The sequence below is a fragment of the Gorilla gorilla genome, chromosome 3 (assembly GCF_029281585.2).
Source record: "Gorilla gorilla gorilla isolate KB3781 chromosome 3, NHGRI_mGorGor1-v2.1_pri, whole genome shotgun sequence".
Lineage (NCBI taxonomy): Eukaryota > Metazoa > Chordata > Mammalia > Primates > Hominidae > Gorilla > Gorilla gorilla.
In genome coordinates, this window is record NC_073227.2 from 50,429,582 (window position 1) to 50,456,809 (window position 27,228).

At 36.8% G+C, this 27,228-nt stretch overlaps 1 protein-coding gene across 5 annotated transcripts in view; it reads right to left on the reverse strand.

Annotated features, from left to right (window-relative positions):
• Window positions 1–649: 649 nt before the first annotated feature.
• The window catches only part of ATP8A1 (ATPase phospholipid transporting 8A1), a 247,709-nt gene continuing 221,130 nt past the window's right edge, over window positions 650–27,228 (reverse strand). For all 5 annotated transcript variants that reach the window (XM_019025804.4, XM_055384700.2, XM_019025805.4 and 2 more), the window contains 4 exons: window positions 15,891–15,979; window positions 15,081–15,173; window positions 6,902–6,993; window positions 650–5,290 (listed from right to left, as the gene is read on the reverse strand). In XM_019025804.4, coding sequence (XP_018881349.2) covers window positions 5,193–5,290; window positions 6,902–6,993; window positions 15,081–15,173; window positions 15,891–15,979 — 372 coding nt within the window. In that variant the 3' untranslated portion in view covers window positions 650–5,192. The remainder of the gene's footprint in view (window positions 5,291–6,901; window positions 6,994–15,080; window positions 15,174–15,890; window positions 15,980–27,228) is intronic.

Below are 27,228 nucleotides of genomic sequence, written 5' to 3' on the forward strand. Positions count from 1 at the left end.
CTGTGGGAGAGGACATGGGGCTCCAGGCAGGTAAGCACACGTGGTCTCAGTCTAATAAAATCAGATGCTCCTCAAATTGTCTCTCCAGCGCCTCTTTGAGAACTAATCCTATTCTAGTAATTTACCTAATTGTATCTTCAGTTGTTTCTCTTTTACCAAAGGACACTTATTTTTGCTGAAGTGATTGTTCTCATTTCTGATGCTGTCTATACTTTTGTCTCATGTGCTCAATTTTATTATTTTCTGGTTACTGCCTTCAAATGTTATTGGCTAAACTTGAGCACTTTCTCATGAACTTAAAACAGTTTAGTTGGTTTAGAAAACAAATTCACCCAACATAAAAGGTTGAAACCATGAATTAGCTGTTTACTTGCAAGCTGATTTAAATATGCAACAGGGACAATCCTGGGAGGCTTTTGTACTGAAGTGACAAAACACAGTAATTTTATTAAAAAATTCTGCTAATTATAAAAACTACCCATCTTACCAAACTAGAGTTAATACACTCCATTTCATGTTTTATTTAGCTGGATTAAAATGAAGGGATATTTTATAAATCACTGGGATACACCTCAGACTAGTTACTGCTGGATTTGAAGGTTTTAGAAAGCAATATAATTTCTAGAACTAGCAATCAAAACTTCAACAATTTTAAGTAATGGTAAAGTTTATTTCATTTTTAATAACAATTAGAGGACAAAATGTTTAAAATTTGCAGTTTAAAACATGCACATTCACAAAAGGCCAATGACACATAACACTGCATAGAAATAATATTACTCAGTTTTCATAACTATAAAACACAGTGCATCAAACATCAAGATAAACAAACCTGAGAAAACTACTATAACCACAGATTCAATACTCTCCACTCATGCAGCTTCACAATTTCTACAGCAGTTTCAGCAGGAATGGTTTTTCAGGGAGCTGAAAATACTACTTTATCTTTAACGCAAAACTGCAGTTTTCTGTATTAGCTGCCTTCCAAGGCTGCCCTGTTTTTTTTAACCTAATAAACTTGAAAATGTAAAACATGACGATTAAAGTAGTTAAACAACAGATAGTATTTACCGCATTTATGGCTTCCATTTAGAACCATGAAACATAAAAATATTATTTTTAACTATTCTGATCACATCTTTGCAAGAACAGATTTACCTGTGGAAAGTTGCTGTTAATTCAAAGTAAGCAAATATGAAATCTAGTTTTCCTACTTAAGGGAGATTTACTTGCTGAGAAGTTTTGGGAGCTTTATTAAGAAAAGTTCTTAGAGGCAAGCTAAACAAAAGATTCAATTAAATTTGTTCAAATTTCTTTGTAAAATAATCTACTTATTAAAAAAGTTGTGCAGAGGACCAATTAATTTGTCTACTGAATTTTAAATTCCAGGTAGGCCGTGATAGAACTTTACAAGGCAGAAATAAACATCAAGATTTACAGCAATAGCCATGCATTGGCCTGGATCACTTTAAATATGAATTCATGCAAACCATAAACCTATCGAAAACACAGCTGTTCTCATACAGAAAGTAAATCAAGACGAAATATGGAAAACATTTATTTCCTTTCCTTCAAAATTTAACTTACATTCCACTTTAATAGCTGTTGAAGGTTAATTAAAATGCAGCAAAGTATAACTACGTTACACAAGTGACTTCAGTTATTTTAATGTGAGAAAAATCAGACTATGGTATCTTACGAGTCATTATAGAAATGTTCATCATGAAAAAGCATTTATTAGGCACTGAACTGCATGGTGTTACCTTAAGTCATTTACAAAAAGAATTCCTGGTCCATGTGATGTGAATGGGCTGGGCACTTTCTCCATAAATTTTGTAGATGACTATTTATAAGATTATACACTTAATAGTTTTTAAAACCAGGAACTATCAAAGGGCAACTGCACAAAAATAAACACGATTATTTAGCTTTGTAGTAATTATGACATTGTCATAATTTTAAAACTATGAATAATACAATCTATTACTTTCTGACTAGCATTCATTTCCCGAAAAAACATTTTAAATGACAAGTTGTAAGTGTTGTACAGTGCACGCAACGCAAAACAAATTATCATGTGACTTTCACATTGGATATTTAGAATGCTGAACGGCAAAATTAAAGTATAAAATTTAATGAATGCTGACTGATTTCCATAATTCATTTCCCCTCTGGAAATTAAAGAGGAATCACTGATTCCATTTAATGACCATACAATTCATGTAAATGGCTAACATTATTTAGCAGAATACACATTCACCTGACTTGATTAGAAAAAGTTTTCCATTAACTTAGCAACACTGCTGAAGCAGTCTCACATTAGAGCACAGAGTGGAGGTGGGAGGACGGGAAGTACATATATCATTTAAAATTTACAACGTTCCTGAGAAACACTGTTTTCCTAATAATATCTACAATATAACATCTTTCTGGGTGTGAGACACCAATATATTTTTATATGTATATATAAAACATTTAGAAAGTCCATGCTCAATACCACTGTATACTATTCAACATTAAAGAAGCAACTTCCAGCTTTTCATTGCTAAATGAATGAGGATTTTCTATGTTACGTCGTATTTTCTGAATTGTAAACATTGTAAAGCAACTGTGTTAGCATTTGCCAGAGTCCCTATAAGGAACTTTTTAATTGAAGAGTACGTGCCCTTTATTTCAAAAAAACACATGTTAAAAGTCACGTTGACTGTTTATTTCAATCCTGGTAAAACCATGTGACTTTTTTCCAGTTAAGGAAGGTTTAAAAAATCAGACTATTTTCTCTAATTTAACACTGTAAAGTCACTGCAATTGCAATGTTATATTTTAAGTTTCACCAAGAAGGTCATTCCCTGTCCCTCAAACCCCAAGTCTCACCCAGGAAGCAAAGAGACTGACAATGTCAATAATTCAAAAACAGGACGATGGGACAGAGGCTCAAATTAGTCACATTTCAGATCATGTTACACATTATCAACCGTAAGTATTCTTCTCATGTTTAAGAGCTCCACAGAAACAATCCACGTTTCAAGATTAAAATAAAACTTACATTTTTAAGTCAGAAAATCCAGTTCTATTATATCCATAATGTTTTTATATTAAAATTCTGCTTCTAGAAGGGTGCCACTGATGAAGTGAGGGCAAACAGAAGCAGCTCTTCTCTTTTAACAGAATTAAACACTACAAAGTGTTTCTCTGGAGGGGTGCATTTCACTCTTGCTTTCTTATTTTTTGTGGTTTGACCTCAGCTGTCACCACTGGGAAGCCCAGGAAAAGCTGCTCTGAATATTCATTCATTGGACAGGTAAAGACTGGGACTTCAGAATTTTGAAGATGATCTTAGACTTTTACACCTGTGGTCTTGCTAGATGTGTTGATTCGTGACTCTCTCAATCTGTACCCCAAACAGGAAGGGCTTGGGAAGTAAAGTATGTAAACGTGTGTTCCCTTAAGGTTAGAATTATGTATATGTGTTATAACCTCTTATTTGTAGAAAATGGAGAGGCATACTGGTAACTAAGGAGCTACAAATACAGACAAGGAAATGACATATATCCTAATTTTAAATCTAGATTGAGAAAAAGGGTGAAAAGAATGTGAAAATATTAAACTCAAGAAGCGATCTGAAAAAAAATCACCTCTTCTCAATTCTAGTTGACTTTTTTTTAAAAGAGAAAGTTCTACCTATTTTGCTGGTAAGTCCATGTAAAGGCAAGCAGGCTTTTGAGTAAAAGGCAAATAGTTTGCTTCAATCTCTGACGTGTATCTGAAAACTAATTCCTTTTTTTCAAATGAAAGTATTATTTAAAAAATAGTGTAGAAAACTGGTTGTGGTTTTTAAACAGCCCCTTCATTTACTGTTGGTAGCAAAATAGCCATTTTCAGATGTCTTGTAAATGCTGAAAATAATTGAACTGAAGATACATTTTAAAACATACTAACAAAAGCTACTCGTGATGAACGTGTCCTTTGACTGTAAAGTTACCGGCCTGAGTAAAATCCGCATTTTTTAAATGGGGAAAATGTACTACTTATTTGTCCCAATAAGCAGCATGTGATGAATTTTGGGAACTATTTGATGAGTGAACTGTGAAATAATTTTCAGTCTTCAGTATAGGGGGCAGTCACCATAACACTGGGTGTGCTACACAAGACAGCAGGCATCTCTAGTGGGAACTGGAACACAGGACAAAAGCCCATGCATTTATCTGACATGTTATTCCAAATATTGCAACAGAAGCTTTGGAAATCCCATGTAAATACGTAGCATATGTTTCTTAAGAGGAAAAACTTTAAGACAAAATGACATCACTCAATCTACTGCGTTAGCCAGATTTTTAGAAAAATCTGAATGATGATGAAACTTCATCAGAAATACCTGAAACATACATAGTTTGAAAAATCAGTGTCATAACAACAGAGTCACATTAACACGTGTGTCCTCTAACAAATAAACACGACAAACAACAAAGAAGCATTTGTAAGGCCAAAGGTGCAACATCACCGATTTTAGTAGCAAATGCCTTGAAATATTCATTTTTGTAAATCACTCTTACATTTGGAAAGTCAGGCATGCAGATCTTACAGCGGAACTGGAAGTAAACTTTCTCTTACATTTCTGGGCATATGACTACTGAACTAGAAAAACACTTACTGAACCTCTTTGGCAAACATTTATCAAGACAATTTTGGACACAAATGCTTGTTTAGAAATTTTGCTCAGGAAGGTGAGTCAGTTCCTTAAGAATGCTGGTTTGTTTCAGCATATCCTGAAATCTAAGTCTGGATATCAAGAGTCCCTTTAACTAAATACCATTTAGAGTTTTTTAATGGTTGGTTACCTTGTGGTACAGCCAATAAATTGACAGTCAGTTACAGCCCCACAGTAATGGCATAAGAATACTGACTTATTCTCCGTTTAAGAAAGCCCTCTGGCAAGATACCAGGTCATTTTCAATTTCCATTTACAAAGACTTAGCAAATACCTTAAAAAAATCCAAAAGAGATGGTGTTACAGTACAGTTGCACAGTGCTTATGTCTATAATATACATGAATCTGAATGTCCATCAGCGAGATGAGCTCAGATCCACCTTTCCTCTTCATGGACCAGACTGGAATTGGTTAGCAGACTGCGGTGACAACCTGGTAGCTCTCCTTAGAGAGGTAACAGAGCCTGCCTTTCAGGCTCTCCCCATCACCATTCGTCGGGCCTCTGTTTCGTGGTATCATATGCTCTTATCACTTCAGACTGTGAAACGATTCCATTTTCATCTTGAGAGAACGCATACCCATCTGTAGGTTAATGATAAAACAGAAATTCTCACAAAGGCACTGGAAACCACTGTTATTCTGACTTTTGGGTATTCATTTTCTAGCTTGGGGAACAAATGCAGCCTTCCCACATTCAAAAGCATGGAGACACTGATTTTTAATGCCTAGAAAAGATACAGACTTAAGTTCAAAATAAAGAGTGGGATGATCTTAGGTTGCCAGTTTAGATTCTAGGAATTCTTCTCTCTAGAAGACTGAGTAGGCACCCTCAATTCCCCTAAATCCTCTGTCCCGTAAGCCAACTCCAACTTTTCTAATTTTTGCTTCCCCAATTCTGGAGGGGGTGAGGGAGTTGAGTCAAGTGGGCTCACATATTTCCACATAGGTCAGGTGGATGAGAGGAAAGGAAAAGTGATATGTAGGTGAGGTGGTGAATAATGTAATTGATTCAACCATCCCATCATGTACAGTCCCTTGGTATCTGTGGGAATGGCTTCAGGAATCCCCTTAAATATCAAAATCCACGGATGCTTAAATCCTTTATATAAAATGGCACAGTATTTGCATATAACCTACACACATTCTCTCGTAGACTTAAAGTCATTTCTAGATTACTTATAATACCTAATACAATGCCCTCACATCAGTTCATTCTAGTGGATTCAATGTAGTACTTCGTCCATGGCAAGTTCAAGTTTTGCTTTTAGAAACTTTGTGAATTTTTTTTCCCCCTTGAATATACTTGACTCACAGCGGGTTGAATCCACGATGTGGAACCCACTGATAGAAAGGGCCAACTGTACATCAAAACATCACCTTGTACTCCATAAATATAGACAATTATTGTTTGTCAATTTAAAAAGGCGAGGAGGAGGAGATAAACACAAATAGCTGCTAATGGTGGCAAGTGGTCTCCTTCCTTCAGAGGACATTCCCCTTGGCTCTCAGCATCACAAATAAACTCACTCACACCCCAAGATGGCATGGGCATAAGGAATGACCCCCAAGGGGATCACATCTTTAGAAAAGGCCTCTTGAAGTATAAAGAGCAAAAGCATTAGACATGAGTATACGTAAGTGAAAATAAATTATAAGTGGAAACAACATGAAACAAAAGATATATTACTCACACAAATACATTTACTACAGGGCTTTACATTTTATATTCTTTTTTGGATCTTGAAATGTTAAGAGGGCACAATATCTAATAATGTCTTACAACTCTAAATATTCATAAATATTTCTGAAGGGGAAAATATATGCTTCCTTGTGTTGTATGAAAGCTGAAAGGCTCTTGCAAAGTTATTCAAGTAGAAAAGATAACAAGACAGGGGCAGCTTTTAAGAATTAAGATTTACTGGCTTTAAAGAAAAAGATTTGAGGAAGCAAGGAATGTAGAGATACTGTTTTTCTTTAAGTGAAACAGCAAGATTTTAAAATTAACTATCTCTTCTGTTGAAAGTGAAATGGTTCTGACCAATGGATTTTCTGTTATTTACAGGTTACAAATATGCAAAACTTGTTTTAGACATTAGTTTTAAATAAATATCCCTAAAGTCAGGATATTGTATAAATGCTATGATACAGCAATGGCAGAGAATTTATTTAAAAATAAGAAACTCAAATACTCACGGAGCAGGTTTTGTTGCAAGGATTCAGAGCGGTACAAGTTCACGTGGTTCTTCTTAAAGACGTTCTTGAGCAGTTGCGCCCTCTCGGTCAGGCTGCAGAGCAGGTGCGAATGTGTGAAATGAATTATCAACTCGGCAGAGACCCCAGTGTGCCCACAGGACCACCAAAGAGAGTTGGACTTAAACAAAAGATTGCTTGAGAAATCCGTAGCCTAGTGATTCTTTTTATACATTTTCTCAGATAGCGAATGAAATTTCAAGTATTTAGACAGACTTTTGAGGCCACTTTCTCCCTAAGGAGTTTTGTCCCCAATAATCCTTCTCCCAGTAAAAAGTAGGATCTCCTCACCACCCCCCAATCAGTTATATTTAAGTCGAATGGCAACACAGAGCCAGTATAACACAATTAAAATAAAAAAATACAAAACATCAGTAGTGTTATTCACTTTTAAAAACTGACTACATATATTCTAAGCATGCCAATTTTTAGAATAAAAAATTAGTTATTACTATTTTTTTCACATTTGGCACGTTTTGGTATAAGATATTTTTTAGTTAAAAATATTAAAGTAAATATTAACTAACATTACACAAAGAAGACATTTCATAGACTTTTTAACTAGAAGTTCACTACCACTAATATGGTATGACATGTGTTCCTTAATTTTATTTTAAAATAAGCTATTTTCAGAAAAATAATTATGATAGGTGAAATAACAAGGAAAGTATTTTTCAGTGAGTGTTTAGAATAGTTGTCTCCTCAGATACAAATCCAGATAATTATGTAACTTCTAAAAGCACATTGTAAAAAATAAGGCATCTTCTCCCCCAACTTCACATAAAACAGTGTCTCACACAGTAGAAACTCAAATATTTGTTGAATATATGATGTCGAGTAATAATTCTGAAATGTACTTATAGACATCATCCATCTTCCAAATCATGCCATTTCTTCATTGTTTTATAAAATTTTGTTTTGATATTAAAGAACATAATAGGCATGAGAAACAAATAAGTAATCCATATGTGTTGCGGCAAATGTTTATGCAATTTTAATAACTGGAACTGATTCAGCTGAAAAATTTCCATCTTGTGTTTTTCCCACTATAAGAGCTTTAGTTAAATTGCTGTGTTATGTTAGTTCTGTATTTTGCCAATTTTTCTAAGACCCTGAAATGAAACAATATCATATACAAAAAAAGGATCCTCTGCAAAATGAACTCATTGTGTAAGTGAATTATCCAAACATTTAGGCAAAAACCGAAGAAAACATATTTAGAAATGTTAGCATTTGTAGTAATCTTCCACATACATATTTTAAAGTCTAGGGAGGTTAACTGGTATTATTGGACATATTTTATTGTCATTGGAAATTAGCTACATGAAGGCAAGAAAACTAATTAATCTAAAACTCCAGCAGTTCTGCAAATAGTTGTAAAACTTGTTTCTGTCAGTGAAATAAACAGATATGAGAAATGAGAAAGGGCCATTTTTACAGAGTTGCTTTCTTACTCTACTCTTTAAATGATCTAGCATTACAGACCCAGGAACCCTGAGGGACACTAAAATATGTAACTGCTTTGAGGAAGTCGCAGCTTTAGCAGCAGGTGGTCTGATTTCCTTAGCAGAGCCTTGTGGATGGGGTGCTGGAAAGTCTTTGGTGTTTCAAACCGAAATGACTATGGGAGACTAGAGGATGGCAATGTATCATTATGCAGCATCTTCTTCCCAAAAGACATTTTCCAGGTTTCAGGCTGGCCTTCCTAAATGCATAATACTTTAATATTACAATATTAAAGTGGTAAGAAGGTAGACATGAGAATTTAGTCTTTCATATTACAGCAACTGAAATACATAAGGTAACATAATGCCGTTTTGTACAGTTCATATAAAGGCTCTCATTAGCTCTTCTTTTATATCAAGTTAACGTACAGCATTAAAACAAAGCAGTAAGAAAGTCTCTTTCTTAAGAAAGAAGCACATTACTCAGGAAAGATCATGGGCTCTGGAGTAGGGCTTTGGTTTAATTTTGCGTTGGCTGCTTATTAGCTGGGTCACCACAGGTAAGCTTTTCTCTGTCATCTCCTATATATCAGGAGGGCAGTACTTAACTCTCAGGCAGACTGTGAGGATGCAGGGAGCTGTCAGCACAATGACTGACACTTAGGAAGCACTCAACAAATGCTGGGCCCTCCCACCTTTACCCCCAAGATGCTGAGAATTTATTATAAAAAATCAACTAGAACAGAGATCATCACCAAACAAAAGGTACTTTGTAAGGAGTATTTTTGATGCCTTGGTTTCTAGTCAACATAAGCGCAAGGTGAGATGTGTGTTGCCGCACATGGGTTTTAGTTTATAATGTTCTCATTCTACCTCTTTACTAAGAAAATGACTAGATTTTTGTTGTTTTGTTTTTCCTTAGCTATCTTGAACTTCTTGCTTTAGTCCTGTAGAGCAGAGTCCCTCCTTCAGAATATAAATGCCATTCACAGGAGGTTGCTAAATAAATAAGTGATGATGAGTTGTATTTCTCTAGTCTTACATCTTACACCTTTGGGGAACTACTCATTTCAACATCTATGCAATTCTGGGCCATCAATGTTTATAGATACTGATACTACTATTAAGGTACATTATAAAATATATTTATGCTAACACTAATAGATACATTAAAAGTTCAGTTTTAGTGGAACAGCTTAACAGTGTGAAAAGACAAAAAAAAAAAAAACACTAAAGATACCTTCTCACTAAAACCACATTTTATTCACAACTCTTGACTAGCAGTTTTACGTAGTCTCTTATAGTCTTTCATTTACATACCAAGCTATGTAAATTTTGAGTTTGTTTAAAGCAATCACACAACTACTACTAAATATTGTTACCTTATTTCCAAACCCACTAAAATGTTGCAATTTAAACATTTGGTGGAGGTGAATATAAAGATAACATGTTTAAAATAATATTTCAAATACTAAAAAATGTCAGTGTTGGTAAAAACCAATTCACGGTTCTGGAATGTGTTGGAACGTGTTGTCTTAAGGAATTTTCAGCGGGAAACTTGAAGAGAAATAAATTTGCATTTGTCTACATATTGGGTTGGTAAACTATTTAGGTTGACTCATTAAAATAAATCTCCAAAAAGTACGTAACTATCCATTCATGGAATGTTTAATGTATAGCATGCGATAGCTGTCCTACACTAGGGTAGCTGTGGTGGCGGAGAAACAAACAATGAATATAACACGCCTATCTCTGCCCTGGAGCTGAAAACATTTCAGTGTTCTGTCACTTTTCTTTCTGAATGTTGGACAGAACCATTACCACAGTGATGAGAGAAGGCTGAAGGAAACATTTGACAGATCCCTGTGTCCTCAATCCCCACCAAAGTATTTAAGTCATACTGATATAAAATTGAGTGTGAACACTGAGAAATAAAATTTCCTTTCTACTAGTTCTGGAGCAATGTTAAAACTGCTTTTCACTAAGATGAACAATACATCAGAAAGGTTAGAGAGAGCACTGTCACCATCTACACCACCGAGTTCTCTGACACCTCATATTCCCTACTCTCCCTGCATGCAAAAGCTGTAAACTATGGCCAAATGGTAGTGCCAGGCAAATCAGTGAGGACTGACCTGAAGAGCCTAGGCTAAAATTCTATTTAGTAATGGCCAATGATGATATGCTGGCTAATATCTACAGTGAGAAATATAAAAGAATTATGACTCTCATTATTGTATTTGCCTGTCTATGAAATGCATTGCTTCACACATACTCCAATGATATCCAAAAATAATTGTCCTGCCTCCAATGAGCCCACAGTGTCCATCATTTCTTACTGTAAACTTTTGGATAAGGTTTAAATGTTCAGGACTAAGATTTGGGTTATTTTACTTTTTTTAAAGTACAATTTCCATTTTATTTTTCTGCAGTGGACGGTTTTTCCTCAGTTCTTAAGAACTCAGCTCCTCACATGGACTTTGGTAGAAGTCATGAGGCAGCAAGGTTTGGGTTATTTTAAACCTTCAGGAGTAAGGTTTAGGTTATTCTCTCATCATTGTAGACTTGCATTTATTTCTACCATAACCCATGGCTCAAAAGCATGCATATTTAGAACATACTTAGATTGATTAAATATATTTTTCCCCTAAAATGTAATAAAATGAATCTAATTTGCAGGGTAATATGGTAGGTGGCATACTATTTCCACTAAAAATGGCTGTTTTAACCAAGATGATTTTTTCTGAAAATGAACAAAGATGAGAAATTATTGTAAATATTAATCTTCCTTAAGTGCTTACAATTTGTTTTTCTGACATTTGCATTTTATACACGACTTGAGTTTAATAGTCATACTTACTGAAGATTAAAAAAAATTGGGGATGATCAACTCACAAGATCTTTCTTAAGAACTGCATCACTGTATGACAAAAAAGTAAATGATGGTTGCTTTGGATATTACCTAGTTTGGGAAGTACAAATTATACAATTCTATGTTTTTATGAATCAGATTTCTGTTTCACAGCCCACAGGTCAACCATCAATTCAACAATCCTTTCTCCTACTCAGCAATCCTTTTGCCCACTCTTTCTTTCATCCATTCTTTAGTTTATTCTCTTAACTATTCCGTTCATCCACTCAACAAGTATTTACTGAGTGCTACTAAGTTCCTGGTGCTGTACCAGGTGTTGCATTGCAGCTATGACTAAGACATGGGCCTCTCTAGAAGCTCAATCTAGTAGGGGGAAAATAAAAACATACATAGAGTAAACTAATACTTTATAATGCAATGCGATCAGTGTACCTATAGAAGTTTATACAGAGTATAAACAGAGTATAATAGTACAGAGATAGTAGGCTAGGAATTATATATTGTGAATGCAAACAGCTGAAAAAATTGAATCTACATTGGGTTTGGAAAGCTGGGAACTGGAGTGCCTAGTCTGTAAGAAGGGGCTCCCAATCAGGGGAACAGCAAATGCAAAGACTGGAAGATATAAAATAACATGGTGTTTTGGAACCAAAGAAAGTCTGGTATCATTAGAATTCACAAGAATCACAATTTCTTCCCTTTTGATAAAGTAGATATAAAATTTGCTATGTTTTGGCTGGGTGCAGTGGCCCACGCCTGTAATCCCAGCACTTTGGGAGGCTGAGGCGGGTGGATCACGAGGTCAGGAGTTCAAGACCAGTCTGGCCAACATAGTGAAACCCCGTCTCTACTAAAAATACAAAAAATTAGCCGGGTGTGATGGTGTGTGCCTGTAATCCCAGCTACTAGGGAGGCTGAGGCAGGAGAATGGTGTGAATCTGGGAGGCAGAGGTTGCAGTGAGCCGAGATTGTGCCATTGCACTCCAGCCCGGGTGACAGTGCAGGACTCCGTCTCAAAAAAAAAAAAAAAAAAAGAAAGCTAACTTTTTTTGAAATCTGAAATCAATGTCATTTTCCAAGATTCCTAAAATAATCCAGGGGGTAAAATCAATCCAACAATTCTTTAACCTTAGAGTGCCATTACTTTAAGCATGAAGATGTTTCCATCCAGTTGCTATTTTTCTCCTTTCACAGATCTTCCCCTTGCTTCCCTCCTCCGGGCACCTGCCATCAAGCACGAAGCCACTATGGTTACACTGATCATTAACCTTCTGATCACCAGTGGGCGGCAATGGCAACATGGAGTACATACTGGTCCAGGGTTTTTTGTCTGGTATTCAGCTGATAGCTAACACATTCCTGAGTTCTTAGGAAAAACTAAATAGCTATTTTAGGCAAATGAGCGAGGCAGCAGCAGGGAATTTATCTGATGCATTTCCTATGGAGAAGTTGGTGGTCATTTATGCTGGAATTCACTTCTTTCCTTTTTGGGCTCTCTGGCTTATTTTATTTAACAGAAGGAGCTACATATATTACAGACTCACTGAATGTTTAGGACCTGGGGGTCATTACACTGGCCTGATTTATGAATTGAAGTCATTGGTAGACAACAAAAAGACAAACTAAGTATCACGTGGAAGGGCTTAATGTGATTTTATTAACACACTTACAAATCTGGAAATTTACTACTAAGGATAGTAACAGTATTAACAGTGGCCTTTCCCTAATAATTACGAATACATTGTTTTATTCACAATTTCATGAGCTAGAACTCTTTTTTTTTTTTTGAGACAGAGTCTCGCTCTGTTGCCCAGGCTGGAGTGCAGTGGCGTGATCTCTGCTCACTGCAAGCTCCGCCTCCAGGATTCACGCCATTCTCCTGCCTCAGCCTCCCGAGTAGCTGGGACTACAGGCGCCTGCCACCACGCCCGGCTAATTTTTTGTATTGTTAGTAGAGACGGGGTTTCACTGTGTTAGCCAGGATGGTCTCGATCTCCTGACCTTGTGATCTGCCTGCCTCGGCCTCCCAAAGTGCTGGGATTACAGGTGTGAGCCACCGCGCCTGGCCAGAACTCTTACTGTATTCTTTTTATCGCTAGAGAAAGAGAACTGACATAATTAATTTACTAGCTGAATTTACTGACAAACTGCAGGTACTTTCCTATGAGGAATCCTGTGATGCAAATTTTTAGATGAAGAAAAAGGTGGAGGGAGGAGGACACAACCCTGAAAGTAGGTATTATCATTCCCATCCTGTACACTGGGATGCTGAGTCAGAGATTAAGTACTTTGTCAAGTTAGTAGTAGGCTGTTTTTTGCAGCTCTATTATATTTTTGAACAAATAGCAAAAGGAGGCAGAATTGTGAATGGTTCAGAGCAGGAGCTCTGGGATCAGCTGGCATGGACTCCAGGCCCAGATCTGTCACTAACAACTTTGGGAACTTCATCTCTCGAAGCCCCAGTTTCCTCATCTGGAAAAAAATGGAGATGATGGATCTGTATAGGGTTGTTACTGGGATTCAGTGAGATAGTACACGTAAAATGCAAGGGAAGCACCTGGCACGAAGTGAGCGCTCAACAAAGGTCAGTGCTATTATTTTCAAAAAAGTGGCACACACTGGTGTGTGATGTGTTCCTTCAGCATAATGAGAGCAAGAGAGCTGGAAGCCAAGGTCTCACTGAGTTCTGACAACTACTCCATTGTGTCAAAATGAATAACAACAGTGAATCATGATTAAGGTGACATATACTAGGGTAAAATATTTCCTATAGTTTAGCCAAAACTTCAGCTTTAGTATGATAAAAATGAAGAAAAAAAATAAATTCCTGCTACTATCTTAATAATTGTCTTTTATTATAGACTGCAACTAATTATAATTTCTTTCTTACAATGCTTTGTGAATTTAGTGGATTTGATTAGCTTTCTAACTTTCCTTTTTTTTTTGGAGGGGGTGGTGTAAGGAAGAGAACTTAGAATAGGTAATTCACTTCATATATGATACATATCTAGGTCAGTTCCTAATAACTACTGAACCACAAATGCAATTATACAAGGTAATTTGCCTTATATCAAACTATGATTTTGATTACATACTATTTTTTTTTCTGAGATGGAGTCTCGCTCTGTTGCCCAGGCTGGAGTGCAGTGGCTTGATTTCGGCTCACTACAACCTCTGCCTCCCAGGTTCAAGCTATTCTCTTGCCTCAGCCTCCTGAGTAGCAGGGATTACAAGTGCCCGTCACCATGCCTGGCTAGTTTTTGTATTCTTAGTAGAGACGGAATTTCACAATGTTGGTCAGGCTGGTCTCGAACTCCTGACCTTGTGATCTGCCTGCCTCGGCCTCCTAAAGTGCTGGGATTACAAGTGTGAGCCACCACGCCTGGCCGATTACATACATTTTATTATGGATACTATTTCAAGCTAAAAGTCTTTTTCTTCTCTTGCAGTTTAATAATACAATAATGTTTGTAACTGCCATTTATTTAATGCTCATTAAAGACTGCACTATGCTAAGTTCTTTATAATACTTCATTCAACTCTTACAACTAACCATGACGTAGGTATTATTGCCCCCATTTTATTGATGAGGAAATTGAGGCTCAGTAGGATTAAGCAACGTAGCCAAGGGCACACAGTTTAGAAAGCGACAGATTTAAATCCACATGTCTCTGACTCCCAAACCTGTCAATGACACTGCCAGCTTGATGCTGACAAATACAAGTCTTATCACTTATTTCCAACCACTAGTACAAGATAAATTTAAAGTTCATTTGGAAAAGAATATATTCACTGTGTATTTTACCTCTTTCCAAGTACAACTGCTCCTGGGTCTTGAGATTTTGCCTCCAGCTCCTGAACTTCATCGACTAATGTTTTAAAAGCAGTCCTCTTGATACTGCAAAAAGAAAAAAAAAGGGATTTGCATGGAAATACTTCTGTGAAGACTTTACAAAACTAGATGTCTGGCTTATTATCATGCTGTTGATAAAGCACAATGGTAACAAGAGTACAAGCAGTTTTTCAAAAGAATCTTAAAAATTACCGTAATTTTGAGAATATAGATATTATAGTTTTAAAAATAAATGATGGTTTAGGTTTACAATATTGAAACTCCCATAGTTATTTAAATAAATATCATGTAATTAAATTAAATGCTATCTTTTTTGTGGGAAGAGATAAGATTTTAAAATTTATAACCCTTGAAAAAAATTAGTAAGGTTTTCTTTTCTTTCATTTTATATTTTACATATGTTTGGAATCAGGCAAGCAAAACATTTCTTTTTATAATAAAAAATGTTTTTGGAAATAGTACAATTTTTCTTTTACTTTTATATGAGTTTTGGGGCTGTTTCTAAAAAACATACTCCCCGATGTAATTTTCTCCAGTGCCATTTACTTTTCTCTGTTAACTGAAACTACCCGCTTTACTACTCATTTCGTCTTTTAAACTAGTTTTCTAGTTCCTGAATCACCCCTTCCTTATTTAAAATTAAGTAATATTACCAGTCCCTATCCTGCAAGCTCTACATGCTTGAGTTGATGTTACCAAGAGAGAAATCTGAGGATGAATATGCATCTATATTTCTCCGTATATAACTGAGTATATACTTACACCTTGTACACCACATCAAGGAGCAGAGATGCCACAGGGATGAATAACAAGCCCATCCAAAAGACTCCAGAACTGAACAACATGGCTGCCTGTGTAAATCGTCAGAAAAAACATTACTTTAAAACCAAAAAATACATGATTTGTGTTTAGTTTTTATGTATTTTTAAGTAAAACAATTTTAAGAATATCATTCTGTAAGAGAGTATACAACTCTGAATTCGAACTTACGAAATTAACTTAGAATATCAAAATAAATCTTTGAGCAAATTTAAAATATACTCTGGATTAAATTCTCTTATAAGATATGGTATAAAATAAATCATAATTAGAAACTAAATTTACTATTTCTGGCAAATGAAAATTACTTTTGTAAAATTATAGGATATTAAAAATTATCCAGATAAATCATGACTACTGTATAATCAAATTAAGATACCTACAAAAACAACAATTTGATTATTTTTGGCTAACATTAGGTAGTAATAATCTTAATTTTTGTTCAATGATTTATATAACTGGTATTGGTGCATACCTGTTATTGCTAAAGTCAAACCAAATATCTTGTATGTAAAAGCCAAATAAAAGTGTATTAAAAATAACTTTAATAATTTCTTTGTAATAAATACCAAATTGCTGTATTAGAGCCTTTGGGTTGCAAAAAAAAAATGATTCTGTAATTTAAAAAGTAATAAATTCTATTATTTATTTGCAATTATAATAAAAAATATCTTTGTAATATAATTAGATTACACAGAACTTAAAAGGAATAGTATTATACAATAAAAGCAAAAGAAATATTTTGGTTTCACTTCTTTTAATCTTTTTATCAAGAGGAAATTTTCAGTACCTATTTAAATCCATATATGTATTGTTCTAATTCCATTAAAAAGTAGCCAACTAACGCATGCACATTTAGATTCTACTAAAAATCATGCAAAATTAAAAAGAATCAGGTATGGTTCAGGAATTAAAAATAACCTAGAGTTTAATTATTCTAGGCAATTTCAAAATTACACATAAATAGTCCTAATCAATCAGTCCTTATCAAACATAAACATTTCTAATTTTAAATTATATTTCAGATTACTTATTCATTTGGACTCTCAATTAAGGACTAGGAACTGCTGTTTAAATTTTTTCTGCGTTGACATGAGCTTATCGATACAGACCGCAGGTTCAGGGACGCTAAGATTTTTCGCTATGTAGAAGTGAATAGCTCTGAATACTTTTAAAATAAAAACATGCTATTACAAAAAATTCCAGAAAATAAGTTTTGCCACATGGGTTCAATGAAATAGCACCAATATTCGAGACACCAACAAGATGAAAAATACTCACATAAAAGTCACTTTATTTAATAAGCAAAACATGATCTTTGACATGTTTGCTGACATCCTCAATGGTGAAAACCAACAATAACTGTGTAATAGGAAATGTCTATCAAGTCAGTAGATTTTCTTTAGATTGAAAGAAGCTTTCTAGTAAGGTAACAACTGTAAAAAACCAATTTCTTTCTCCTTCTGGGGGGAAAGGTAAGGTAAGAATTCCAAGGCATGCAACTGAAAATACATTTACTTGGCTTAATTTTAATATATTTTAATTTGGTGGCGGGGGGGGGGCAAGAGAAGGAGGATTTATTCTTGCCTTCACCACCTTGTATTAAATGGCCACCAGTGGAAAAGGCAAAAGTGGTGGAGATTCAAGGCTGCTAATTCTGACCATTGTGATGCTAACGATGAATGGAGGAGTGACTGGCGCCCCACCATTCAGTCTACCAGCCTTTGGCACTACAAATGAACAACATGAATTGAGGGGAAAAAAGTTTTTCTGCGTCATATCTGAAAGCCTGTCAGTTTTTTTTTTCTTTTGCAGAGTTAATCCAAACCTAAAAGATTTAAAGCCGACATTCGCATTAAAGACAGAGAGTCTCTTTGTATTTTTTGGATGAAGGCGGGGGGGGAAATAAAATCCCAGAGGTATTTCCTTCCTTTCTGTATAAGAAAGCTCCCCCTCACTCTGAAGAAACCAGTTTTGTCTCTAACTTTTCACATTTCCCCACTCACAGGCAGGTCAGCTGGGAAAAGGCGAAGGGATCCTGAGACAATGGTGGATTGCTCCGAACAGGAGCAGCCTGTTCGGGGCCGAGCTCCGGTTCCCTCCGAGAGCGGTTTGCAAATTTCTCCTAATGTGGGAGACTGGTGCACCAGGCCAAGTGGCCCCCACTGCCCCTTCTCAAGGCACTGTGAAACCAAATGGAATTTGCCACGAAAGTGGCTCCCGGGGGCCTTGAGAAGGGATCAGCTGAGGAAGCTGCAAAGCTGGTAACAGGAGGGCACAGGCCGTGTGTGGGGAACAAGCAACTGCTTGTCTCTGCAGAGTGATGCCGGCTCAAAATCGAACCACTGGGGCTTCAAAAATAAACCAACGCTGCCTGAAAACACAACTTGCAGAAGAGGAATTGTTCTGAAATTTCTATGTGAACTTTCAGGGAACAAACCTTTGAGAAAATACGAGTTTATGTGCATTTGGCCAAGTCAGGGGGCATGACCAATAAGAGGGGTTTACCTTCTGACCCACAACGGCATGATCTGTTAGCACCTACGTTCCCACACCAGACAGAAACCCTTCTTCACCTTCAATGTGCCCAAGTTCAGTCTCATAGGAGAGAGAATTCAAGTGTGCCACCTGCCTACAAACTAACGGCATGGTTCTTCAGTCTACCTCTATGTGTTTACACTATTAATATCAGAGTGGCATGCTGTGACTCTTACTCATGGAAATGTATAGACATCTAAAACAGAAGGCCCTTTGCAGAACTCTAAGACTGTCTCCATGGACCCCAGTTGGAGCAGGTCTGGTGATAGGCCTGGAAGTGGTCCTGGCACAGCCCTTCCCAGCTAATCAGACACTCGGGAAGAAACTTCTCAGTCTCAGTTTCCTCAGCTGTACAGTGGATTGTAGGAATTAAACTCAATAATGTTTGTAAAGTGGCTGCGTAACATTGATTATTAACAAACTTTCTTCATTTCAATTGTCAAATTTCTTTAAATGCTCTCGTCTCTGGTTCTTTCCAGTGATCTGTTCCATGAGCTTCATGGAAGCAAATTTTTATGACAGTATCAAATTAACTGTAAATCAATTTATAAATTTTATGATTTTCATCTCAATAATATCACAGCATACGCTTGTCTTATCTGCTATTTTTAAAATGCAATGATGAAACATAGGCCAAAGTAAGAGATCCCTAATAAAGTGCCATTCATCTCAATTTGCCAATTTAGAAAATGGAGAAAAATAATTTTGTCATAGAAATTATTGACTACACCAGCATAATATATTAATTTTGGAAGGGAAAATTATTTGGAAAATAGTGCTTCAAAACATTTTTTTGGAGGGGAGTGCAGTAAGAGAAATGAATAACTTCCAGAGTAGTTGCGTTAACGTTGGAAACAACAACAAAAAACCAAGAAGTGATTATTTATTAAGTGTCTGGACAGAGCTTTATATAAAAGGCTTTCAAAGCTTAAAAACAGTGAAAAAAAACTATGAAAGGATGCTTTAAAGAACTGATTTATGAAAACGTAGAACTTCCACGTGTTCAAAGAAACATAACTAAAAAATAAACAATAAAAAACTGGGAGAATGACTACTACAAATACGTGAAATTCTGGGTTAATATCTGATCAGAAAAATAGCCCATTTATCTTCATAAGAATAGCTGCAATCTCAAGAGATAGGCAAGAGACCTGGAAAGGTATTCATAAAAGCAGCAGCAAGTAATCAATAACATGGAAAAGTGTTAAGTCACTCTGCAGTCCTAGAGAACACTGACAAATTAGATCAGATTTTAAAAATTCACCATCAGTTTGGTGGAGTGAGAGGTGTATGGTGGAATAGGTATTTGTAGCAATTTATATTCCCACCAGCAATGAACTAGCCTTTGGAAAAGGTATTTGGCAATGTGCACCAACACCACAAACATTTATTCCTTTTAATTCGATAATTCAATTTCTGAACTATGTGTTAAAATGAAGTCCAGCTTTTGCTTATCAGTATCTCATGAAACAGTCCTGTGGTTGCTAGTCCTGAAAGCATCCCCTGAAAAGGGCCCATTGCCAGAGATTTAGTAAAGGTGAAAAGAAACCACGGCAGCATCCTCTTGGAGAGTCACAGCGCAGAGCAGCGTAAGGCTTCAAGAAGTCAGAGTAAAGCACCCTACTGAATAGTTTTTTAAACCCAGGTTTCCTAAAGGTATTGATTGATTATGGAACACTTTCCCCTACATCCTTCTTACAAACATCCCACACAACTAATTTTGGGGAATGCAAATATTCGTTGTGGTTTGTTATAAATAACAAAATACTAGTTAAAGCTAACAGGGCACTATGTGGCTCATTAGGCAAACGTGCATCCCTCGGTCAGAATGTTATCCAAGCTGTGAAGATGCTGTTCACAGATTGTAATTATCAGAAGACTGATAGTTTAGAAGAGTCCTGGAGGAAAATGTAAACTACCCTGGTATTCTCCCAGGAGCCTTCTGTTAGCATACAAACACCCTCCCTCGAAGGGTTTGCAGTTTGTATCATCATTCATATGGAAATCAGCCACTAATCACCTGTGGCTTAGATTTCTCACCTGAACTTGAAGCACAGGCTAGACTACTGAGCTCCTAACTTGTGGGTCGCACAGGCACCTCAAACCTCATACATCCCACACTGAACACACACTGTCTTCCCTCCAAAGGCTGCTCTTCAGCCTTTGGGAAGCTATTCAGGGAATGGTGTCATCCCTGGCTGCCCAAGACAGAAACCTGGGCCCTATTCCTGAATTGGCTTTTTACCCTGTGTCCAATATTTCACCAGGTTCTGTTGTGCTTTAGCGTCTTCACATTTATCCATCTCTGGCCAACTTTGCTTATCCCAGTCCAAATAATTTGCCTGTCCTCCTAGCTGTACTGACTTCAGAAATACTCTGCTTCTAGCTGTTCACACTGCAGCCAGAGAGATATTTCCAAAAGGCAAATTCGATGTTAGCAGTTCCTGGATTAAACCCTTTCCGTGGCTTCAGAATGTCCTCAGAATAGAATACAAAATCTTTAACACAATTTCAAGACCTTTCCTATCTGACTTCTGATTGCTTTCCCAGTATCATCTCTCAAGCCAGGCCCATCTCTTGCTACACATAACATGTTTTGATTCCTGGAAAGCGCCCATGCTCACTCTTGTCCTCAGGCCTTTGCACTTGTGATGCCTACTCGTCCTTCAGTTTTCCTTTCTTAGACTCAGAGGACACTACTTGGGCTTCCGTTATGTTGGCACCTATCACCCATTTTCTAGTTGCTCATTCATCTTCTTGTTAGACTATACACTCTCTTAATTCTCATGATCCAAGTGCTTAACTACCAAGCAGATGTTCAATAAATAATTGCTGGATAAATATGTTCTCACAACCTAGTGCTGTAGAAACTATGAAAAACAGAGCCTGGGGACTCTGTTCTTGAGATGTGGTGGTTATGGTTTGCTTGGTTTTCTTGTGCTCTGACATGGAGTTATTCTAGGGAGAGTTACTGCCAGATAATTATGTATTTTGGGGAGAGGAGTTGATTCAGCTCCATGACTATCCTTTTCCAATGTAGGCTGCCTTTTCTGTTAAAGGTTGATGAGTGTGCATTAAAAGCTAAATATGTTAAACTATCCCCACCTCCCAGTCTGAATCATCAGAAGTATTTCAATGAATCCAAGAAAGGTATGATACCTGGAAATAAAAGTTTTTTTTTTTTTTTTTGTGGTTGTGGGGAGGTGACGAAGAGCTGTAGAATAGGCAGGAAAAGAAGGAAATACCAGCATTAACAAAGATTTTAATTAACTACACAGTATGAACACTTTGCTAAGTTAAAGAAAAAGAAGCAGAATATAAAATCCCAGTCTTCCTCCTCTAGGCAAATACAAACTTTATCCTTCTGGCTGCCCTGGCCAAAATCCTCAAGTCATCTTTGTTTCCCCTTTTCTTTGAAACTGCGCATTCAATTTACTGGCAAATCTTATTGGCTTGACTTAAAAAAATCCATACACCAATGTTCACAGCAGTACTGTTCACTATAGCCAAAGGGTGGAAACAACATCAACAGATGAGTGGACAAGGAAAATGTGGCATATCCATACAATGGAATATCATTCAGCTTTCAAAGACATGAAATTCTGGCCCACGTTACAACATGGATGAACCCTGAATACATTTTGCCAAATAAAATAAATCAGACATAAAAGGACAAATGTGTGATTCTACTTAGATGCAGTGCCTGGAATAATGAAATTCAGAAACAGCAAGCCCAATAGTGACTGCTAGGGGTTAGGGGAAAAGGAGAATGGGGATTGTTTAACAAGTATGAGGTTTCAGTAGGGAAAGATGAAAAAGTTTTAGAGATGGACAGTGGTGATGGTTGCACAATAATGCGAATATGCTTAATGCCATTGAATTTACACTTAAAATGATAAATACATTATGTATATTCTACCATAACAAAAACATTTAAATGAAAAAAAAAAAAGATTCTTAGAGCAAATCCTCTCCCCACCCCAAATCCAGAATCTACCCACTTCATGCCCTTCCACGTTTGCCTAGGCCCCCATCATCTTCTGTCTGGAGTGCTACAACAGACTGCTAGGGGTCCCCTGGCTTCCTGCCTGTTCCCTGTACATACTATTCTCAACAGAGCTCCCAGAGCAGTCCTTTTAGAAGTCAGATCGTGACTCCTTGGCTCAACCCTCCAGAGACTTGGAGAAAAATCGAGAGTCTTTACAATTGTCTCATGGCCCTGGGTGTTCTGCCCCAGCCCTGTCTCCGAAGGCCAGCTCGCTAGTGCCTTTTTTTTTTTTTCCTCCAACTTTTAAGTTTAGGAGTACATGTGCAGGTTTGTTACAGGTAAACTTGTGTCATGGGGGTTTGACATGCAGATTATTTCCTCACCCAGGTATTGAGCTTAGTTATTTTCCCTGATCCTCTCTCTTCTCCCACCCTCCACCCTCTGGTGGGCCCCAGTGTGTGTTGCTCCCCTCTATGTGTCCATGTGTTGTCATCATTTAGCTCCCGCTTATAAGTGAGAACATGTGGTATTTAGTTTTCTGTTCCTGCATTAGTTTGTTAGGAATAATAGTGCTTTTACTAGTCACCCCCTCCCTCATTCAGCTTCCACCACCCTGCAGTCTTCAGGCTCTCAGCATTTGTCTATTTCCATCTGGAATTTTCTTCCAGATAGCCACAGGTCCTGGTCACAACACTTCAGGTACAGTGAGGCCTTGTGTGACCACCCCATTGAAAACAGCACCCCACCCCACCCCATCCTCTGCCCTGCACTCAAGTCCTCCAGAGCATTTAACACAGTCCAGCCTGCTGTATAATAGACTTATGTTTGTATGTTTTTCTTCTCTAGATTATAACCTCCCAAAGGCAGAGATTTTCTTTCATGGTTGTATTCCCAGAAACTAGAATAGCGCTTTGACAAATATTTGTTGAAATATATTATTGATTTAACGACTAAGTTACTAAGTTATTGAAAAATTTTTGTTATAAAATTTAAAGAGGAAAAAACCTTAATTTTCATCGATATGAGAAGCACTCAAAATAGTATAATAATGCCTCTATTTTCAGTCAGACTCTAATCTCTTTCTCTGCATTTATAATTATTTTCCTAGACTAGATTACAATCAAGAGGAGAAGGTGTATTTTTTTTTGTTCCCCCAAATGGCTCACAAATTGGGAAGAACTTACAATTTAATGATCCTTCTATTCAGAGAACGGTATGTTTACTTATTCAACTTTTAAAGTATTTCTCTCATTTTTGTCAAATTTTCTAGTTTTTCTCCTACTAACCGTTCACATAACTGGCTAAGGTTTCTTCTTGTTGCTGTGAATGGAATCTTCCATTTTTCTTTGTGTAAAAAGGCTATTTTATCTTTAAAGATTTAGGCCTTTTCCAAGGGAGTTAACAAGTTAGAGAAAACTCCAAAAGTGGCAAATTCATTATGTATTTCCTAGGATTTTGCCAAATCCAAGAAGTCAATGGTTCTTTCTGGCTCTGACCCCTCTGAAACATCCTGGTAGTATAACTCTTCAGAGATGATTTGTACCATGATCCCCCGAAACATATACACCTCTCACATTTCTCTTTTTAAAACCTATCTGCCATGGTCTGAGGTCATTTAATTTCTCTTGTCTCCTCCTAGGTCTCAGTTAGCCCTTTTGGTCTTCTCAGGAAGCATCTTCTTCGTGAAATCATCATCAATAAAAATCTTCAATGCTTAGCTTCAAGTTTGCAGGTATTGTTTCTTTTCATGCAAGTTTTCTTGATCTTTCCAACAGCATTGTGGCTCTTTCCTCCTTGCTATACCGCAATGCTTTGTCTATGCTCTATTAGCGAGGTATCTCTTCGGAGAAGGTGCATTCTGTGTTGCTGTATTCCCATTTCAGTCTCTTCTCACCCAATCTCAGTTACCCATAATAGGCTCTTTTCTCCTCCAGTTCCTTTTCTCAGTCACCCAATCTCAGTGGACTGGAAGATCTTATTCATGGAACCTGAGACTCCAGGGTTACTCTAGAGTACCCCGAAAACTGGAGAAATCCACAACTTTAACATCTATATTTTTACAGCAAAGATACTCTAGAGTATCTTAAAAGCTAAAATCCACAATATTAATATCTATATTTTTATGGCAAGGTAGAAATATATCAGTAGAACGCTAGAGTCCTCTCTGCTGGCAATGCTACCACTGATGTATGGGAACTTCACATCGACTATCAAAATCAACTCTGCTTTCAGACACTGAAAAGTGTCATTAGAATCCGAACTTGCAAACACTTCTGAAAGTGTCTTTGTGTTCCAGGCTGGTGAAATACCATGGTGGGACACTGCAGAGGTCATAAAGTTGTTGGACTCTTTCTCAGAGGCCCGAGCCTTCCAGTCTGAATTCATTATGGTAGTTGGGCATGGGGTTGAACTGGGTGCTACGCAAGCATCCCTGGATGAGCAGTAAGTGGTGAATTTGCCACCTTGTACTTTAACCAGAGACAAATTCTAAGTTCATATGAACTAACCAGAGACAAATTCTAAGTTCATATGAACCTTGGCATGAAGAGAAGTCCCACTGAATCCTTCAGTAGCTGCACATCTTGGGTAGTCTGGCTCAACACTTCCCTCTGAGAAAGCCTAAAGACAAAGGAGTGCAAATGCCAAATTCTCTGTTCTGGGCCTTATTAAGAACTAACTTTACTGTCTTTCATTTTAGCTGAAAAAAATTCTTGCAAATTTCAATTATGTGGTATATATATCCATGTCAAAATATAATTATCTTCATGACTTCCTAGTTTATCAATAGCATTTATCACTTCCTCTGACTCAAATCTTTATTCTATGGCTTCTGGTACTCTCTGGAATACTGCATATTCTGTAACGAAAAGATGTCTGCCATGACTTACAGTAATCATGTTAATGACATTCAGGTAACTTTTTGTGACCTGGTCTTTGCTCAACTTTCTGTTTCTAGCTCCAATCATTTTCTGCCTTGGTAACACCAAACTTGCTCCTTGCTTGGGCTGTTCTGTACCTGGAAAACTCTTTTCACACCCACCTTCCTGGACAGCTTGGGGAACAGTAGTACCAAGACACTTTTCCAAACAACAGCTTGGGGGTCCAGCACTCTCTTCTCTGTTAGTCCCTGTGCATTGTGAGCATAACAGCTAGCGTCTTACATCCTAATTGTCTGTGGGACTACTCCATGACAAACTAGCTCCTCAGAATGGACTCTTTTTGAAACTTTTGATCCACTGAACCCGGTATAGGCCCTGACACATATGCACTCCATAAATCTCAGTTTAATTGAACTGAATTGGGCTCTTACATGGGATGGTTACTTTCTCCATGAAACTAGACAGGGCAGAACACCCAGAAAATAACTAAAGAGAAGGGTGTTTCAGATAAACCCCAATATGTTTACAATTATTCTCAGCAGCTTTTGATTACTCAGAGACAAAGAAAACTCTTGGCTTGGGTTATCCCAAACAAACAAACAAACAAACACAAATCTTAGAAAATATGCAAATTAGATGCCAGCTCACAGCATTTATGTGCTTCTTTCCCTTGGACATTTCTCTGGGGTGATGAGGAGCTGAAAAAGGGGTTATCATCTCGTGGGGCTAAGAACCAATACTCAATCTAGCCATATGATACAAGAAAGAAACTTTGCATCTCTGTTCTCTGGCAAGAGAGTAATAAAAAAAAAAAACGATTGAAAAAGGTGTTTAGAGGGAAAGGAGGAAGAGCTAGTTGGGACCTGGATAAACTAGAAGTTAATTTTTATAAAAAAATTTTTGACTATTTATCAATGCATACTGAGAACTAAACATGCAAAAGAAAATAGTCTTTCTAAAAAGGCATCAAAAGCACTAGAAAATGTGCAGTTCTGAAACTATTCTCTAGGAATATAGTTCCCAGAATAGTGAAGATAATTAAAAACATAATTCATTTTATTTTAATCTTCATTATTGTCCTATTTAAAAACTTAAAAGTCACAGAAAAATGAGGACAGTATTAGTAAAAAAAATTTTTTTCATTAGGAGAAACAAAATTTTAAAATGCTATGAAGTTATTAAGTAAGTTGTATGAGACAGGGTATGATATCTCAGTGTTCAATATATTTACTTGTTACACCATTCTTACAGATTTTTATAATTTTGTGATGGTTCTGCATTTTAGCTTTTTAAAAAAATCTTTAAAAAGCTATCTCATAAAGCATCAGTTGTTTGATTACAAGTAAGTCAGTCTGTAAAACACAATAACCTGCATTTCAAGACTGTAGAAAATGATTTTTAAAAACCTCAAAACTTCAAAAAGCACTTAGCTAAAGAAAAACAGCTGTTATATGGCTTACATAGAAAAACTGACTTACATGGCTGAGACTTTTAGTTGCCCTTCATTCTATCAAATCTATCTCCTTTATCTTCTTTAGATGCAATCACTTTGGTCCTTGGCTGGACACCTTTCCCTCCAGCTCAAATGCTACATCCCTCTGGCTCTCTTGTTGCAGCTACTTTGGCTATATGATTAGCTTTTGGTCAATGAGATCTAAGTAGAAACATATTGGTAATGTCTAAGAAGGAGCCTCAAATAGAAAGGGTTACTCCTTCTTCCCTCTCTTGCTAGCTGGAAGGTTGGTAAAATGGCTAGAGCTCAGGCAGCCATTCTAGACTGAGGAAGTACACTAAGGTTGGCAGTACAGTAAGTTAAAGGCAACCTAGTCTCTGACGACTGTGCAGATTCCATACCAGTCCTGGACTGCCTGTTTCC